At 33.4% G+C, this 15,346-nt stretch overlaps 3 protein-coding genes across 11 annotated transcripts; 2 read left to right on the top strand and 1 right to left on the bottom strand.

The window, feature by feature from the left end:
• The first annotated feature begins 68 nt into the window (after positions 1-68).
• On the top strand, positions 69-1,727 carry ZnT86D (zinc transporter 86D). Its single transcript, XM_069039943.1, has 3 exons — positions 69-564; positions 616-833; positions 884-1,727. The coding sequence occupies exons 1-3, from the start codon at positions 378-380 to the stop codon at positions 1,529-1,531; spliced, it is 1,053 nt and encodes a 350-aa protein (XP_068896044.1). The 5' UTR covers positions 69-377; the 3' UTR covers positions 1,532-1,727.
• A 3,119-nt stretch (positions 1,728-4,846) lies between these two features.
• LOC138124779 (ribosome-binding protein 1-like) lies at positions 4,847-13,266 on the bottom strand. 2 transcript variants are annotated; one of them, XM_069039939.1, is made up of 15 exons: positions 13,126-13,266; positions 12,597-12,793; positions 12,387-12,542; positions 7,675-7,836; positions 7,388-7,616; positions 7,186-7,331; positions 6,787-7,104; positions 6,539-6,733; positions 6,290-6,484; positions 5,950-6,234; positions 5,819-5,899; positions 5,530-5,757; positions 5,362-5,478; positions 5,188-5,310; positions 4,847-5,128 (listed from the first exon to the last, which is right to left on the bottom strand). In XM_069039939.1, the coding sequence occupies exons 2-15, from the start codon at positions 12,789-12,791 to the stop codon at positions 5,099-5,101; spliced, it is 2,460 nt and encodes an 819-aa protein (XP_068896040.1). In that variant the 5' UTR covers positions 12,792-12,793; positions 13,126-13,266; the 3' UTR covers positions 4,847-5,098. The 2 variants fall into 2 exon arrangements, with proteins under 2 accessions (XP_068896040.1, XP_068896041.1); XM_069039940.1 differs by lacking the exons at positions 5,819-5,899; positions 13,126-13,266.
• On the top strand, positions 13,137-15,100 carry LOC138124782 (omega-amidase NIT2). Of its 8 annotated transcripts, none has more exons than XM_069039949.1 (5): positions 13,137-13,276; positions 13,587-13,663; positions 13,719-14,012; positions 14,069-14,329; positions 14,380-15,100. In XM_069039949.1, exons 3-5 carry the CDS (start codon positions 13,760-13,762, stop codon positions 14,697-14,699), a joined length of 834 nt encoding a protein of 277 aa, XP_068896050.1. In that variant the 5' UTR covers positions 13,137-13,276; positions 13,587-13,663; positions 13,719-13,759; the 3' UTR covers positions 14,700-15,100. The 8 variants fall into 8 exon arrangements, with proteins under 8 accessions (XP_068896050.1, XP_068896046.1, XP_068896049.1 ...); XM_069039945.1 differs by having other exon boundaries at positions 13,713-14,012; XM_069039948.1 differs by lacking the exon at positions 13,137-13,276 and adding an exon at positions 13,334-13,492.
• Positions 15,101-15,346: the final 246 nt, after the last annotated feature.

The raw sequence follows: 15,346 nt of genomic DNA, 5'->3' as shown, positions 1-15,346 counted from the left end.
ATGATAGTCATTCATGACCTCATGACACCTTTGACAGCCTAGATAAAGTTTGACAGAACATGACGTAACAATGACAGTGACAGCTGCTTGACATCTGTTACAGAACCAAAGTACCAAAGTCGGAACACGCCGACACTTTTAACATTTTCTTTATTCGATCTTAGTTGAAATGAGAGGATTTTAATCTGAAAATAAGAATCAGACTATAATTTAGTGTTCTATGAGAAAGTATGAACAAAGTTAAAAGTTGTTCCAACTAGTAAAACGTGTTGATATTGAGAATTGAGATGGTTCAAACAAAAATAAAACACGTATGCATGTTTTGTCACTTACAATAATGAATGTTCTTCATTTGTGAAAAGTTTTAATCAACAACAATGTTGCCTTTATCGCATAAAGACAATTTACATCGAGGTTTAGGTTCTCGAATCAAAGAAAAACTTAACGGATGGATGAGGTTAATATTTTCGGATAGAAATTCCAGAAATTTATTCCTGTTTCTTCTTCTGAATTTATCATTTGCATTTGTAGAATTAATTTATGGTGTATGGTCTAACAGTTTAGGTGAGTGTCTTGTCATCAAGTTCATTGCAACGCCTAATTTTTATTTTATAGGTTTAATATCGGATTCTTTTCATATGTTCTTTGATTGCACTGGACTACTTGCTGGGCTGGCAGCATCAGTTATTACAAAGTGGAAAGCAAATGAAAAGTATTCTTATGGTTATGTCCGTGCAGAGGTCTTAGCTGGTTTTGTCAATGGATTGTTTTTATTGTTCATATCTTTCTTTATAATGTCAGAAGCTGTAGAACGTGCAATTGAACCACCTGAGGTAGGTTTATATTTTCTTTATTTTACATAATTATGGCAATAATTTTTTAGGTAAAGCATGAAAGATTGTTCGTAGTATCAGTTCTGGGATTGATAGTAAATTTAGTTGGAATATATGCATTCCAGCATGGCCACGGACATTCCCATGGTGGCAGCAGTCATGGCCATTCGCATGGCATTTCACACGGACACTCGCACAATTCACATGGTCATTCCCATGACTATGCTTTGGATATTGACGTAGTTGCTAGTGGTAATTCTCAAATAATGAAAGGTGTCTTCCTTCATATTTTAGCTGACACTTTGGGAAGTGTCGGTGTTATTGTTTCGGCTGTCTTAATGCAGATGTTTGGTTGGATGATAGCTGATCCAATTTGCTCCATGTTTATAGCCATTTTGATAGCTCTAAGTGTGTTAGCACTCATCAAAGATTCTGTTATAATTTTAATGCAGAGACAGCCATACGCCCTAGATAATGTGTTACCACAATGTTACCAGAAAGTTGTCAGTTTGGCTGGTGTTTATTCAGTGCAGGAACCCCATTTTTGGACTCTTTGTAGTGAGGTTTATGTTGGTGCTATCAAATTAGAAGTGTCAAAAAACGTCGACCCAAAATATGTTGTGTCACATACACAGATGATCTTTGCATCAGTAGGAGTAAGGCAAATTTATGTTCAATTGGACTACACTCCAATGTGATGTTTTATATTGACATATTTATTAAATTTTCATTACAAGACATTCCATGTTCGCCATAACGTTTTTTAAGTACATTACATTAAACCTGCTGATATATGAAAAACTGCTGTCTAATTTTTTGTAAGATAATTAAATCCAACATCTTTTATGTATGTTTTTTTATTGCGAAATTAAATAAATTCATAAACTAATTGAACTGATAATTTTGTGAAATAGTTTTTATAAATACAGTGCGTTCGTAAAATTCGGAATAAATTCGATAAAACTATTGGGTGATTCAAAATGATTGTGGCCAAGTATGGCAACTATGTAGGAAAATTTATGTGGCAACTGGGTGGGTAGGGTAGAGTTGATATTTCTTTGACAGTTCATAGTCGCGCAATTTTGAAAACTGTCAAATCAATGTGTAATGATATAAAAAAAAAATCAAATGCACGCTTATGAGAAATTTCATACAAATGACAACTCTACCTCATCCACACAGTTGCCACATAAATTTTCGTACATAATTGCCATACTTGGCCACAATCATTTTGAATCACCCAATAAGTATCGTGGACGATAATATTAGTTACTAGTAAATATGTACATATACTCCAAATGTTTTGGATATGGATTGTCAAACTCAAGGTTGCTTAAAACTTATGATTGAACTGTACAGTTGCGGCCGTTGAAAACTCAGACACTTTGACAACGCCAAACTTTTAGCTTTGTAAATGGTATTGAAAGTGACGTTTCTCAAAATGTCAGTCAAACATTATCCACATTAATTTCTCTCGCAATGGCTTTTATACTCACACCGTCCCTCAGTCAAACACATTTTTGCAAATCAGATAATTGCGGCATTTCAAAAGTTACGCGCGATTCTGACCTAATATGTCAAATACTGACACTGACTTTATAATCCTTGATGAAAATCCTGTTTACGCTAATCAAATTTCGGAATTTATACAGTGTTTAAATCTTTCCTGTCTGAGATTTCAACGGCCGCAACTGTACATTAGTGAGATCTGTCATAAATTCCAATAACCTTATTGGCGCGCCTAGTTACTTTTGCTGGTAGTGCCAACTTAACGACAAGTCCCCAATCCATATCTATAACGTTCCGACTGTACCTCCATAGTAAGTATTCATTTCTGAGAAAAATCCTCGAAGAGGTCAACTTGGTTTTTAAAAAATGCATATTCTTAAGTACATACTTTACTTATATTGACAGCTTTTTATCTCCTAATTATGACGTCAATATATTTTTTAAATAACAACCCCCACTTTTTCTTCTCTTTCTGATAGACATTCGTCGTAGTAGCTAAATGATGAATGAAAAAAAATGAGAGCGTTTTTAAATTCATCGATGGATCAATCGGTGGAATCAGTTTTCTACCAAAACGTTGTTCTATTACTGTTAGATTTATGTTGAGCTTAAGAAAACACGTTTCTTTATTCACCAAAATGTTCATGTTGGGCTCAACCAAAATTCACCTTTCCCATCTACAATGGGAGTTGGTTGTTTGGTGGACGAATAGTGGGGGAAATGTCAAAATAGTTTGTCGAAGTCAAACTGTCAATGTCAAAGCAAAACGAGGGAAAAACTGGAAAAGTGCAACATTATTCACGTATTCTCTAATTTTTTCATGAGTCTTTCTTCTGTTTAAAATAATTTCTTCATCAGAGGAAGTTAATAAATCATCATCTGATGAATCTTCCAAAGGCATTGTAATCCGTTTTACCAATATTATGGTCCCAAGAAGACTAATGTCGCACATATTTATTCATATAATAATAATAGTCGCCGAAAATGAAAAAATGTTTAGGTTATGTTTACACTTCAGGTGTCATGACGTCAGCACAGTCATCAGTTTTCCACCAAATCCGTTTCCCTATTCATCACATTTTTGCACAACATAAATGTTCAACACAAAAAAAACTTATGATTGACAGTCCACCAATGTTGAAATTCACCGCAAAAAGTTGATGAATTTAAAAACGCTACCAATGATACCCTACATAACAATTTTTTTGAGAAAATGACAAATTTTATTTAAAACATTTATTTTTTTGTTCGACACTCAGAATTTGAGAATTTTCTCCTGTGTGAACGGATTTTGATAACGAAAACGAAACGTCAAGCTAATTTTAAAGATTTTAAGCGATTTGGAGCCTTTAAGGGGCTCGTCGAACAAAAAAACGTATTCAACTCGTTCGTGTGTAAATTGGGCCTTTTTTGGCACTCGTGGGCCTTTAAAACGCTCGTTTCACTCGCGTTTTAAACTGGCCCACTCATGCCAAAAAAACACAAATGTTTTTCTTGCAACTCGGATTTTTTCTTATTTTCTCATTCTATCTGCGCATTTCAAGTATCAAGTTACGTTGTGCGACCTGTAAGCCCTGACATGACATTATTGAGTGGAGTCAGAGATATCGGTGGAGTGTACAAAAATCCGTGGTACAAAATGTCGATGAGTGCTAAATGGTTGGCGGGATGCAATTTTAACATTTTATTGTTAACCTTAGATGTTTGTTTTTGTTTGAGGTCAATTAAAATTTTTACAATTGGTACCATTATGATTATGTTACTTGGTTACGTTATCTCTGCTATGGTTAAACATTTTTCGTCAGTGTTATCTGTGTCACTTACGGTCGTTCGCGTCAACTTATTCCCCAACTTGATTTTGCAGAACCGTCGAATCCTATTGCAAGTGATTCTGCTCTGTGATACCGTGATGTGACAAAAAAGTGGATATTTATCGATAGATAAATTTACGTTTTTAGAAAAAAATTTCGTGTCCCAGCAGTTTCCACTCATTAATTTTCTTATATACTGTCGCATGTGTACTCACGTGGCATCGGTCGATTATTTACTTGCGAGGTTTAGCCACTGGCCACAGTAAGACCCACAGAAAGAGATTTTTCCATAGACTGGCCATCAAACTTTCATGCGACTGTTGGATTACATGTCAGCCCTTATGTTGATAGACTCAAAACGAAACTAATTATTATCAGTCAACGTAACGTACATATTTTCACTTTAAATTTATATCCAACCTGCCTACAGTCCAGTTCATACACTGCGCCGCAAAATTAGCTCATACTGTGTAAAAACTTTAAATGATGCATTATGAAAAGTGGTTTTCTAATGAGTATCGGATTTAAACTTTAAGATAATGCGAATGAACATTTTTGATTTCCAAATGTCAGTGAAAAATTTTCTAAAAAGGAATACGATTAATTTTCTAAATTATGCGTTAATTTTGCGGCGCAGTGTATAAGAAAAATAGGAACCTTTCTCTTCTTTTTTTTTATAGAAAAAGACGTACATTATTTAATTGAAAATTTATTTTTATTAAAAATATGGTGTACTTATTACAATTATGTACGAATTTTTAACTTATTGCACACTTTATGCGAGGAATGACTCAGTAAACGACTTACAAACTGAAATTAAATAGTACTATTTGTCATACACGATGTGTTATTAAAAAACTCTGATGGAAGCAAAATGATTCCCTCTCGTTTTTTTAAGAAAGCAATTTTTTCAGTTATAAAACTTCGTAGATACTTAAATCTGTATCAGTGGACACCGTTGGGTGAATTTTGAGCCTGTAACAAGGAATAAAATTCATTTAAAACCGTTACGATTTTTAACGTAATTTTCGTACTTCTAATAGGCCTCTTTCCGTTTGAGAACCATTTTTGTATTTTTGCAACTGTGCAATAATATTTTGTTTATCCTCTTGTTCTTTTTTAAGTTCTTCCTCCAACCGTGTCAGTTTTTCTAATAACTACATATAACTCACATTATTTTTTTTTATAATACATTATACTCAACTTACTCCGTGTCCGTGAAGTTCTTTTATCGATTCTAATTCAGCTGTCTTCGCTGCTAATTCCATTCTCCAGGTGATTTCTTCCTGTTCAATGTGTTTCTGGAGTTTATTTAACATTTTTTCCTGCATTTTTATATATTAAAAGAAAAATAAAACTACAATTTGCACTCTTACCGTATTGTCAATGACGTTCTTGTAATGTTGCAACTGCGATTTAAGTTGTTGAATGTCGGTATCGTCGTTTCCTTTGACCGTTTGGTTTTGTAAATTGTGAACGTATTTCTTAATAAAATTCTCGCCCTCCTTCGCGAAAATGTCTGCATTTGTAATTTCTTGATCTTTAATTTCTGGGAATAGTCTTTGAATGAACTCTCTCTCCACATCTTTGTTGGATTTAGTTTGCTACACGATAAAAGATTTTAAAAAATGACTCAACAAAATTGGAAAGTGATGAAAAACTTACAACGCTCACTACGTTACTTTTCATCCTGCTTTCAGTAGCATTTAATGCCTCCATAACTTTCCAATTCTTTGTTCTTAATTCCTGATAAATGGGTCGGTTACGTGAAATACCATTTAAGTAAATATACTTACGTTGTTTTTAATTGTTTGCTTTTCTAATTTTGATTTTTCTTCTTCCAATTTCGTATTTAATTCAACTATTTCACATCGCAACCCTTCTATTGTTGCGTTTGCAATTTTCACGTCCATCTCAGTCTTTTTTTGTGCTTGCATCAGTTGCGTTTTTACTGATGACAACTCGTTATGGAGGTTCAAGATTTCAACTTCGTGTTGTTTATTTTCTTGCAGTGTACCGTTCACTTGTGTAACTTGTAACTGTAAAGTTTCTTCTTGTGCTTGCCTCAAATCGGCTTTCAGCTAAAAAATGCAATGACTGTATGTCACTTGACGCTCGACAATCGTTGCGACTTACTTGGCTTATTAATTTATTAGATTCGTTTTTGTGTTTTTGCAAATCGTCAAGGTATTGTTTTTTACAATGTTCCGCCAGTTTTATTTCATCGTTTTGTTGTTGGATAATAGTGTTTAAATGCGATACTTCGGACTTGAGGTCGTTTTCTTGTTTAAACATATTTTCCAAATCGTGTTCCAAGTTTAAACAAGTTTCCTAAAATTGTTCGCGATTACTTAATTTTTCCTCTGTTCAGTTTAACAATCAAACCTCTAACTGACGATTTCGTTCAGTTTTCTGCTCAAACTCGTGCTTGAAATTATTCAGCTGAAGCATGCAAGATTGACTACGTTCTTTTTCTGCGATGTTTTCTTCATTTAAACGTAGCGATTCCATGCGTAACTGGTCATTGATCGAAGATAACTCCTGAATGTCGTTTTGAAGTTGATTAATTATACCTTCTGACTGAAAAATAATAAATTATGAAACAAAAAGTGTTCACTTCCACCAATACGTACCTCTTTAACTTGGCTCAACCTCATTTCAAACTGTTGTCTCTGCATTTGAATTGTGGCATATTCTTCCCTCAATTTGTGATTTTTCATTACTTCTTCTTGTATTTGAGTTTGAAGTTGTTGTATTTGTTGATCGAGCTGAGTAACTTCTTTCTGTTTCTTATGGATGATCTGTTGTAATGCAGTCTTTTCATTTTGATGTTCGGAACGAATTTCTCTCAGTTTTGTTTGAGTACTAGCAACGATCTGTTTTTCTTCTAATATTAATTTATCCTTTTCTGCCAGTTGTTTCTTCAGTTTTTGTACAGGATCTGATTTACCCTGTCGTTTAAAATTATTTTAAATTATATTCTTATTTTGTTTGGAATCTTAGTTTTGACAATAATAGGTACTAGCGCTTACCTCGCTCCATTCGTCTAACACGACTGGAGCCTCGTGCTGTTTGTTCAGTAACAGATCAATGAGTACCTGAACTTCTGAGCGCGATAATTCAGCTTTACGCACCAAATTAAGAAGAATGGATATGTTGGAACTGTTAGTATCACCAGCTGAAATTAAAAAGTTTTATTTAGTTTTATTTACTAATATATAAAAGGTCTCTCACCGAGCTGTTGTAGAGTATTAAATTCGCTTTTCTTCTTTTTCTTTTCTTTTCCAGTGTTACCAATGAAGCCGTTTATTGATGATGTTATAATTGGAGGATTATTTTCTTTTTGTGACACTACAGTAACTGTTTCTTGTTGTTTTTTATGCACCTGCTTCTGTGTATCGCCCTCTGTCCCAGTTGATGTATCTGTATTTTTTTCGACATCGTCTTTTAATCGTTCTTCGCCCTTTCGATAATAGTGAATTTTAGTAACATCAAGTTGGTGGTCTAACAATGTAACTTACACCGACAGAACGAAACAATTCGAAATCATCTTTAGGTTGTAATTCTTCAAAATGATTGGCTGAGCCAATAACACTGTCAATGCTAGTAATTTTCACACATTCACTCTCAGACTTTTCTTTGTGAATCAAAATGGGACGAACCTTTTCTTTTTTTGTTTGCTTCTGGAAATATTAAACTCTAGGTTTAGAACAAGCTTAATATGATTTTTTAATTTATGACTTTTGATAAAATGTAAAATTAGATATCTGTCACAAAAAACTTGTACGAATTAGGAATCCGATCAAGTGTTCTCTTGCAAATTCTGTTTATTTCCCGTATGTTCCAACGCTTGCAATTAATGAAACCTTGTAACTGTTGTCAGGTTTAATCTCCAGTTTGTGATTAGAAACATACAGTGGCGGCCAAAATAAAGTAGGACAATGTTTTTTCGCTAATGTAAATTTGCTTGTCCTTTCTATGGTTACTATGAAAATATTTATTTATTTATTATAGTAACCCCGGTTTACTCAACTCAATTTTGGCTAAATTTCTTAATAAGACTTGTCCTACTTTTTTTTGTCCGCGACTGTATCTTCGTTTTTTATTTTGAGCTCTATTTTTTATTAAAAAATTCGTATCCCACCTCCACCCGGCGGCACGGCAATTTTGCCGGAGTACATACACTATTACGGATATTACTATCAAGTAATAGTGCAGTGCTTATCAACATAATTACCGGCGTCTCGCCTCCGCATTTTGACTTTGTTGTGTATTATGTTCTGTGTCAATGTTAAGGAACTTCCTCACGATGTGACATGAGTATAATAATATATCTTTTTGAATTTCAAATACCAATGTGTTATCTAAATCCAGAATTTTTAAATTTTTAAAAAGAGATTGCGGTACTATTCCCCTTGCTGAAATTACAAGTGGTAAAATCGAAATTTTTTCTAAACACCAAAGATTTCTCATAGCAACGGAGAGCTCTAAATATTTATTAATTTTTGTGTTATAGCGGGTATCAACCACCAAACCTGGCCATAGGCACATTACACATATTAAAATAATATATGAGTTGCTATGAAACATATTATTGTTTTGTCAAATTTGCCCAGTATTGAGCATAATACTGCTCTGTGATCGTTCTTCCCTTTTCCAAATTTCAAAAGTATTTCTACTTTCTACGTTACCTACTTCAAAAGTTTCCTGATGGCATTGTTTATACGGATGATAATTATAGCTGTCAGTATGACGTTACACAATAATATATTTCATAGCAACTCATATATTATTTTAATATATGTGTAATGTGCCTATGGCCAGGTTTGGTGGTTGATACCCGGTATGTCTGTGTTATAACTATTATTATAAAATGTTAATGGTTTGTCAAAATGTAACATACAATAATAATTAAAAAAAAATCTATTAAGGATGGAACAAGTGGCGTTCGCAAGAAATCACATCATTACACGGAGTCTCCATGTTACAGGCATGTCAACATCAGATTGTTCAAGCTCAATGAAGTACCTACCGTGTTATAACGGTTTCTCTTTTCTCTTTGCAATCTTTTCGATGTTATTATTTGCTTGATTTTGTATTCTTGCTGATAAGTGAATTGTGTAACATACTTTCCTATTTACTTTTTAATAAGTAAATAAGAATTTAAGAAAATTGCTCATTTGATTATTGAGTAAAATGTATAGATTTACAAATCCTCTTCCATCATTTTTCAGGGATAAATTGAATATTTCGATAGCTGATTTTGGATGTTTATTAAATTTTGCGAATAAAGTTCTCACTTTGTGGCTCTATCATTTTGTTAAATCAGAGAATAAGCAATGATGCGGGGAGAGGAGGGAGTTAAATACTTAATTTAGAAACAACTCATGTCATTTTTACAAGTTTGAAAAGAAAACATTGCCATAAATTCAGACGCCTCGTTTTCAAAAGATCATTCTGGGGAATTTAAGTCTCGTTCTCCACCGGAATCACCGTTAGGGAACCCATCTTAATAGTCGCCATCCACCCTGGCTTTCATTCTTACTCGTTTACCTTGGTAATCTAATTTTTTTACCTTTTCCACGTCATTGTACAATTCTGAAGAAGTGGAACCTGGGAGATCAAACAATGCAACGACATTCAAGTCTTGACTTCACAAATGAAAAATATAAACAGAAATTTTTGTAGTATAATCGTGTCAAAAATAAATTACTCCCTAGAATTCGAACTTTTAGGGAAATAACATTTTTCATGTTGTATCTAACTAGAATTTTCAAAAGTAATTTAGAATGCCCAAGGTTGGTTACTATAAATTGAGAGATTTACGTCCAACTAAATATGCTGCCAGAAACTAAAATTGATTGTGAAACGAAAACAAATCTATCAGTTAGCGAGAAATAGAGCCATATGCAACTGTTCCAAAAAATTCGCTACTTTACGGTTACGACATATTTTGTTTGTCACCAGAAACCACATAGCCTCCAACCTAACTAAATTTATGGCACCCTAGTAACGACTATATCATTCATTACTTTATAAACCAATAAGAATCTTTGATTTTCTTTAGTTACCATGTATTACAGCGGTTATTGTAGTATCCAGGGCGATTTCGAATATACGAACCTTTGTGTATATTCGAATATACCAACCTCAGTGACGTGGGAAATAGAATAGACGGAGCATCACCATGTAAAACGTTGATTCCTATATGCAACATTATAAGTAAGGGCAAGTTATGCAGCAATAATAGCAAATCTGTTCTGTATTTGCCTAACATTTATGTGTCAGTTGCGCGGGTTGCAGAGGTATCGTATGTGTTGTTTTTATATTAACAAAAAGGACCTATTTGTTTGCTTTCATATAATTATAAAACTCATACTTTTTGAAGATGACTAGCACTTGTTATGTTAAAAATTGCAAAAAAGAACAATAACCCTTCTATAGATAATGTCATTAGCATTACTCATTACAAGGATCTGTAATGTTGTTTTTGCTACTTTACCCTCTAACTTATTTTCTCCTATAGATAGCCATATTTTAGATTTTGAAATTTTTTCGGAAAATCATAATTTTATATTAATCAAACAAATAATTGTCAGTTATACCAAAATTAGACTTCATTACTTTAACAAACAATTCAACAAAAATTTAAAAGGTAAGTCTGTAAGACAGCTTTTTTGTTCGACACAGTCAGAATTTGAGAATTTTCTCCTGCGTGAACGGATTTTGATAAATGTCACAACTTGTCAAAACGAAACGTCAAGCTAATTTTAAAGATTTTAAGTGATTTGGAGCCTTTAAGGGGCTCGTCGAACAAGAAACGTATTCAACTCGTTCGTGTGTAAATTGGGCCTTTTTTAGCGCTCGTGGGCCTTTAAAACCCAATTTACACACAAACTCGTTAAATAAACTACTATTTAACAAAAGTTGTACTTTTTAAACATCGATAAATTAATTTGGCTTTTTGTCCGTTTTTATTTAATGTATCTTTTTATTGTATTTTATTATCTCCATCATTATAAAACTTTCGCAACAGCAACCAACAATACAATCGGTGGCCATCTTGGTAAGGGCCAAAATGTACAGGTGGGAATCAAAGCGGTGTATCTTACGCTCCGTCTATTCTATTTCCCACGTCACTGACCAACCTTTGTATTTTCGCTCGACGCCGTAACTTACACATTTTTTTGGCGCTAGCCGTCACATTAAATCGCTCTGCTACTGAATGCGCCCAGTCGGTTTCGGGAACTTGTTTATTTATTTATTATATTTTATTCATGATATAGTCTACCCGTATACAACTCGAGGATGGAAAATTCTCGATTATCCGACGTGTTGCCGGAAACACGTCTCGTATAATCGAGAATTTTCAATCCTTTAGTTGTATAATATCGGGCGTTCAAATGAAATCCTGGGCTGAGTAGGCGTTGGAAAAATTAAACCGTTTAGAACAGTGTAAAGTTTAAATTTCCCGTCGTTTGACACGAATGACATTATTTATGTTTAATCGGGACATAATTGAACATTGAGGGATTTGGAGGGTTGCCTCAGTAACATAAAATTTTGTGCTCATAAAGGCTGTTTCAAAGAAAAAAAAATCTGATCAAACTCATGCTTCAAGTAACTCAAATCATTCAATGGTAAATGTCATTATTATAACAGTTGTCATGAACGAATTGTAAAAAAATAACGAATATATACAGTTGACTCAAGTTGCAAAGAAGCACTTGTCATTTGCAATAGCACTTTTACGGCATTACTCATTTGAAACTACATTCTTGAAAACTGTACTTATATGGAAAATATTAAATCCAAACTATGATTTTCTGGTCCCGTTGTGCCTTTATTTGGTTCAAAAATATTGAAAAAAGGCTGTTGCAAATGACAAGTGGTTCTTTGCAACTAGAGTCAACTATACATATTTTTTTTACGATTACCTCTGTGTATGTCTATGATATCTATGTCCTTGTTGCAGAGGTAGTCAAGATCTGATCTTTGTCTTGTTTACATTTTTTTATCAGGCTTATGAAGAGCTAATATAAACACGCCTAACATGATTGTTCTGTACATTTTAAAATATGGCAGTTTCACGTTTTTTATGCTTGCACCATGACCTGACCTGACAGCAAAATTACAAACTAATCTTATGTTATGTTAGCTTTCATCTTTTTCAAGCGGTCATCTGTTATAGGTGTGAAAAATCTCGCAATACAAGAACCTTTAGTTGCCATACCTTGTTCACTATAACCTTTGCAGATGATACATCTTCAGGAGCCTCTTTAAATCCCACATGAAGTTTTTTCTGAACGTCGGCATTTTTTTGGGCTGATTCTGGCACTTCGGGTTCATCCACAGCTTCATTTTCCTCAGTTCCTAATTTCTCTTTAAACTAAAAAATATTCAGTTAGATTTCAAATTTGAACAAATGTCAGAAAAGGCATACTTTTTTTGTTATTTTTTTGTTTTTCTTCTCTTTGGATTTCGGTTTTATTCCTAGTAGTATATGACTCTGGTGCCGTTGCTCAGCTAATGCTTCTTCATAGCTCTTTTCTTTAATGCCAAACTTGTAGATGAATATCAAGACAACACTTGCAAGTGAAAACAGTGACACAAAAATGAATGGTATCTGAATATCCATTTCTGTATAAAAAAATATATGTTACAAGGATTACTAATATGTATAACAAAATATCTTAGCTCGCAAGTAGGTACATAAGCAATTTATTGTTCCGACGAAGGCGCCATTTCGTAAAGGCGCGGTTGAAGAAAAATTATTTTCGTTATTATTGTTAATGCAACAAAATACGGTGTACTTTTGTAGTAAATAATACTTCTTATGACGGTGTCAACGTGCAAAATTGAGTGGCCACGTAGCACTCGGGTTGTAAAATGTGATGGGCGGAGTTCTATGGCCCATCGTTTTTTTAAGAAATAGATTTAAAAACTTACGAACAAGTGTACTATAAACTCACCAAATTACTATAATTTATGACTAAACAAACGTCTGAAGACACACTAATAAAACACAAGTAGCAAATTAAATATCAATGGAACGGTATAAAACACAACGACAAGCAGACACCATTACAATACGAATACACCAAGGTGCGTAAATGAAATCAGGTATGTGCATGTCATAATTTGACATTAAATTCGATCCAGCTGTGTGACGTCATTGACGTCACGTTGAACTTTGCTTCACAGCTTTGCTTTATCTTTATCTTTATACACTCTTTCTTGTTCTGTTCTTATTCCAAATCTCAACTTACAGTTGCATTGTTTTGACCACAAAACTTTCGAACAGAGTACAAAACAAATCATTTGGAAGCACAATAAATGGTAAACATTTAAGTCATTTAACTCCCAAGATATAATGTACAAGGTGGGAGCGGTTTTTTTTTTTTGTTTTTTGAATTTTAGGTTTTGATTTCAGTGAAATACAACTTCTACTCGACGTTAATGTTAATGCAAGATATCGTTCAGTTTCAGATGGTGAACTGTGTCTTAAATGTAAATATTATTAACAAATGTGCATCTAAATTCAGGTTATGTTGTATAGTTTTAGTTTCATCTTTCATAAAAATTTATCCAGAAAAAAGTACCAACATGTTACAAAACGGTTTCCGAGCTGCTCTGATACAGTGTTTAGTAGGAAAGGATCGTATAAAAAACTTGGAAAACGTTTGCAAATTGATAGACAAAGCTAAATCTAACCAAGCACAGATTGTGGCTCTGCCAGAATGTTTTAATTCACCATATGGAACAAAGTTTTTTAATGAATATGCGGAAAGTATTCCTGACGGTCCAACCAGTAAGATGCTTTCTGCTATGGCAAAGAAACATTCAATTTTTATTATTGGTGGATAACCAAACAAAATTTTTGGTGAAAGTTAATTAAGAGATTATACTTTATAGGTGGTACATTTCCAGAAAGAGATGGTACTAAGCTATATAATACATGTACAGTGTGGAACCCAAGTGGTGACATGATCGCAAAATTTAGAAAAATACACTTATTTGATATAGATATACCAGGAGGAATAACATTTAAAGAGTCAGAAATTTTATCTGGTGGTAATGAATTGGTTACTTTTGATATCTGTGGGATTTCTGTAGGTTTGGGAATATGCTATGATTTACGATTTGAAGAACTTGCAAAGCTTTATCGAAAAAATGGTAACCTTGTTTGTATAAATGCAATAGTTATACGACATTGATTTTTATAGGTTGTAAATTACTTGTATATCCTGGGGCTTTTAATATGACTACCGGACCACTACATTGGGAATTACTGCAGAGAGCTCGAGCATTAGATAATCAAGTTTATGTTTTTGCCATTAGTCCTGCTAGAGGTGAAAAAGGGTATATTGCCTGGGGTCATTCACAAGTCACTGATCCATGGGGGAAAGTTGTAGCTCAAGCTAAGCATGGAGAAGAAATTATTTATGCAGATCTTGATTTTAATGAATGTGATAGTGTTAGGAGGCAAATACCGATTTTTCTTCAAAGGCGAAATGATATTTATGACACTATCTGCAAACGTTAATTGTTAATACATGGAATAAATTTTAAAATAGTATGATACAAAAAACTATAAAGTGATATTATGATCTTTATACAGGGTGAGCAACAATAACTGTTTCAGTTGGCAATAACAAATTTTACATGAAATTTTCAAGACTGAATTGTAAATATCTATTTCAGTTTGTTTTATTGACAGGTGGCATACTTTTCAAATTTAAACGTCTTAGTTTGTGTAATCTTTTATTAATAAAATGGTTTTCTCGTTGGAACATGACATAAAAGTCACCAGAATTTATTGGCAACTCAATCAGTAATTGTTGCTCACACGGTATTAAAAAAAAAATTACAAAGGTGTAAAATACATATTCAAATACTTTGTTAATTAATTTACTCTACTCATTAAACCTGATAAGATTTTTTGAATCTATGGCATATAATTATCCTTATTTTCAAATATTGTAATAATGACAACATTTAATGTCGCAAATCGAACTTTTTCGACTTTTATTGTCTCCAATTCAAAATTTTGCAATATGTATGTATTTGAATTTAAATTTTGTTTCCTTGATCTTCTGCAGAAAACCATTCGCCTCCCATGTTTTCTGCAATTACTACCACGCTGAGCCAGCATTTTTGTCTTGTCAACTGTAATCATGTGTATCATCTTTG

The sequence above is a fragment of the Tenebrio molitor genome, chromosome 2, assembly GCF_963966145.1.
Source record: "Tenebrio molitor chromosome 2, icTenMoli1.1, whole genome shotgun sequence".
Classification (NCBI taxonomy): Eukaryota; Metazoa; Arthropoda; class Insecta; order Coleoptera; family Tenebrionidae; genus Tenebrio; species Tenebrio molitor.
This window is presented reverse-complemented; position numbering and strand designations above follow the sequence as displayed.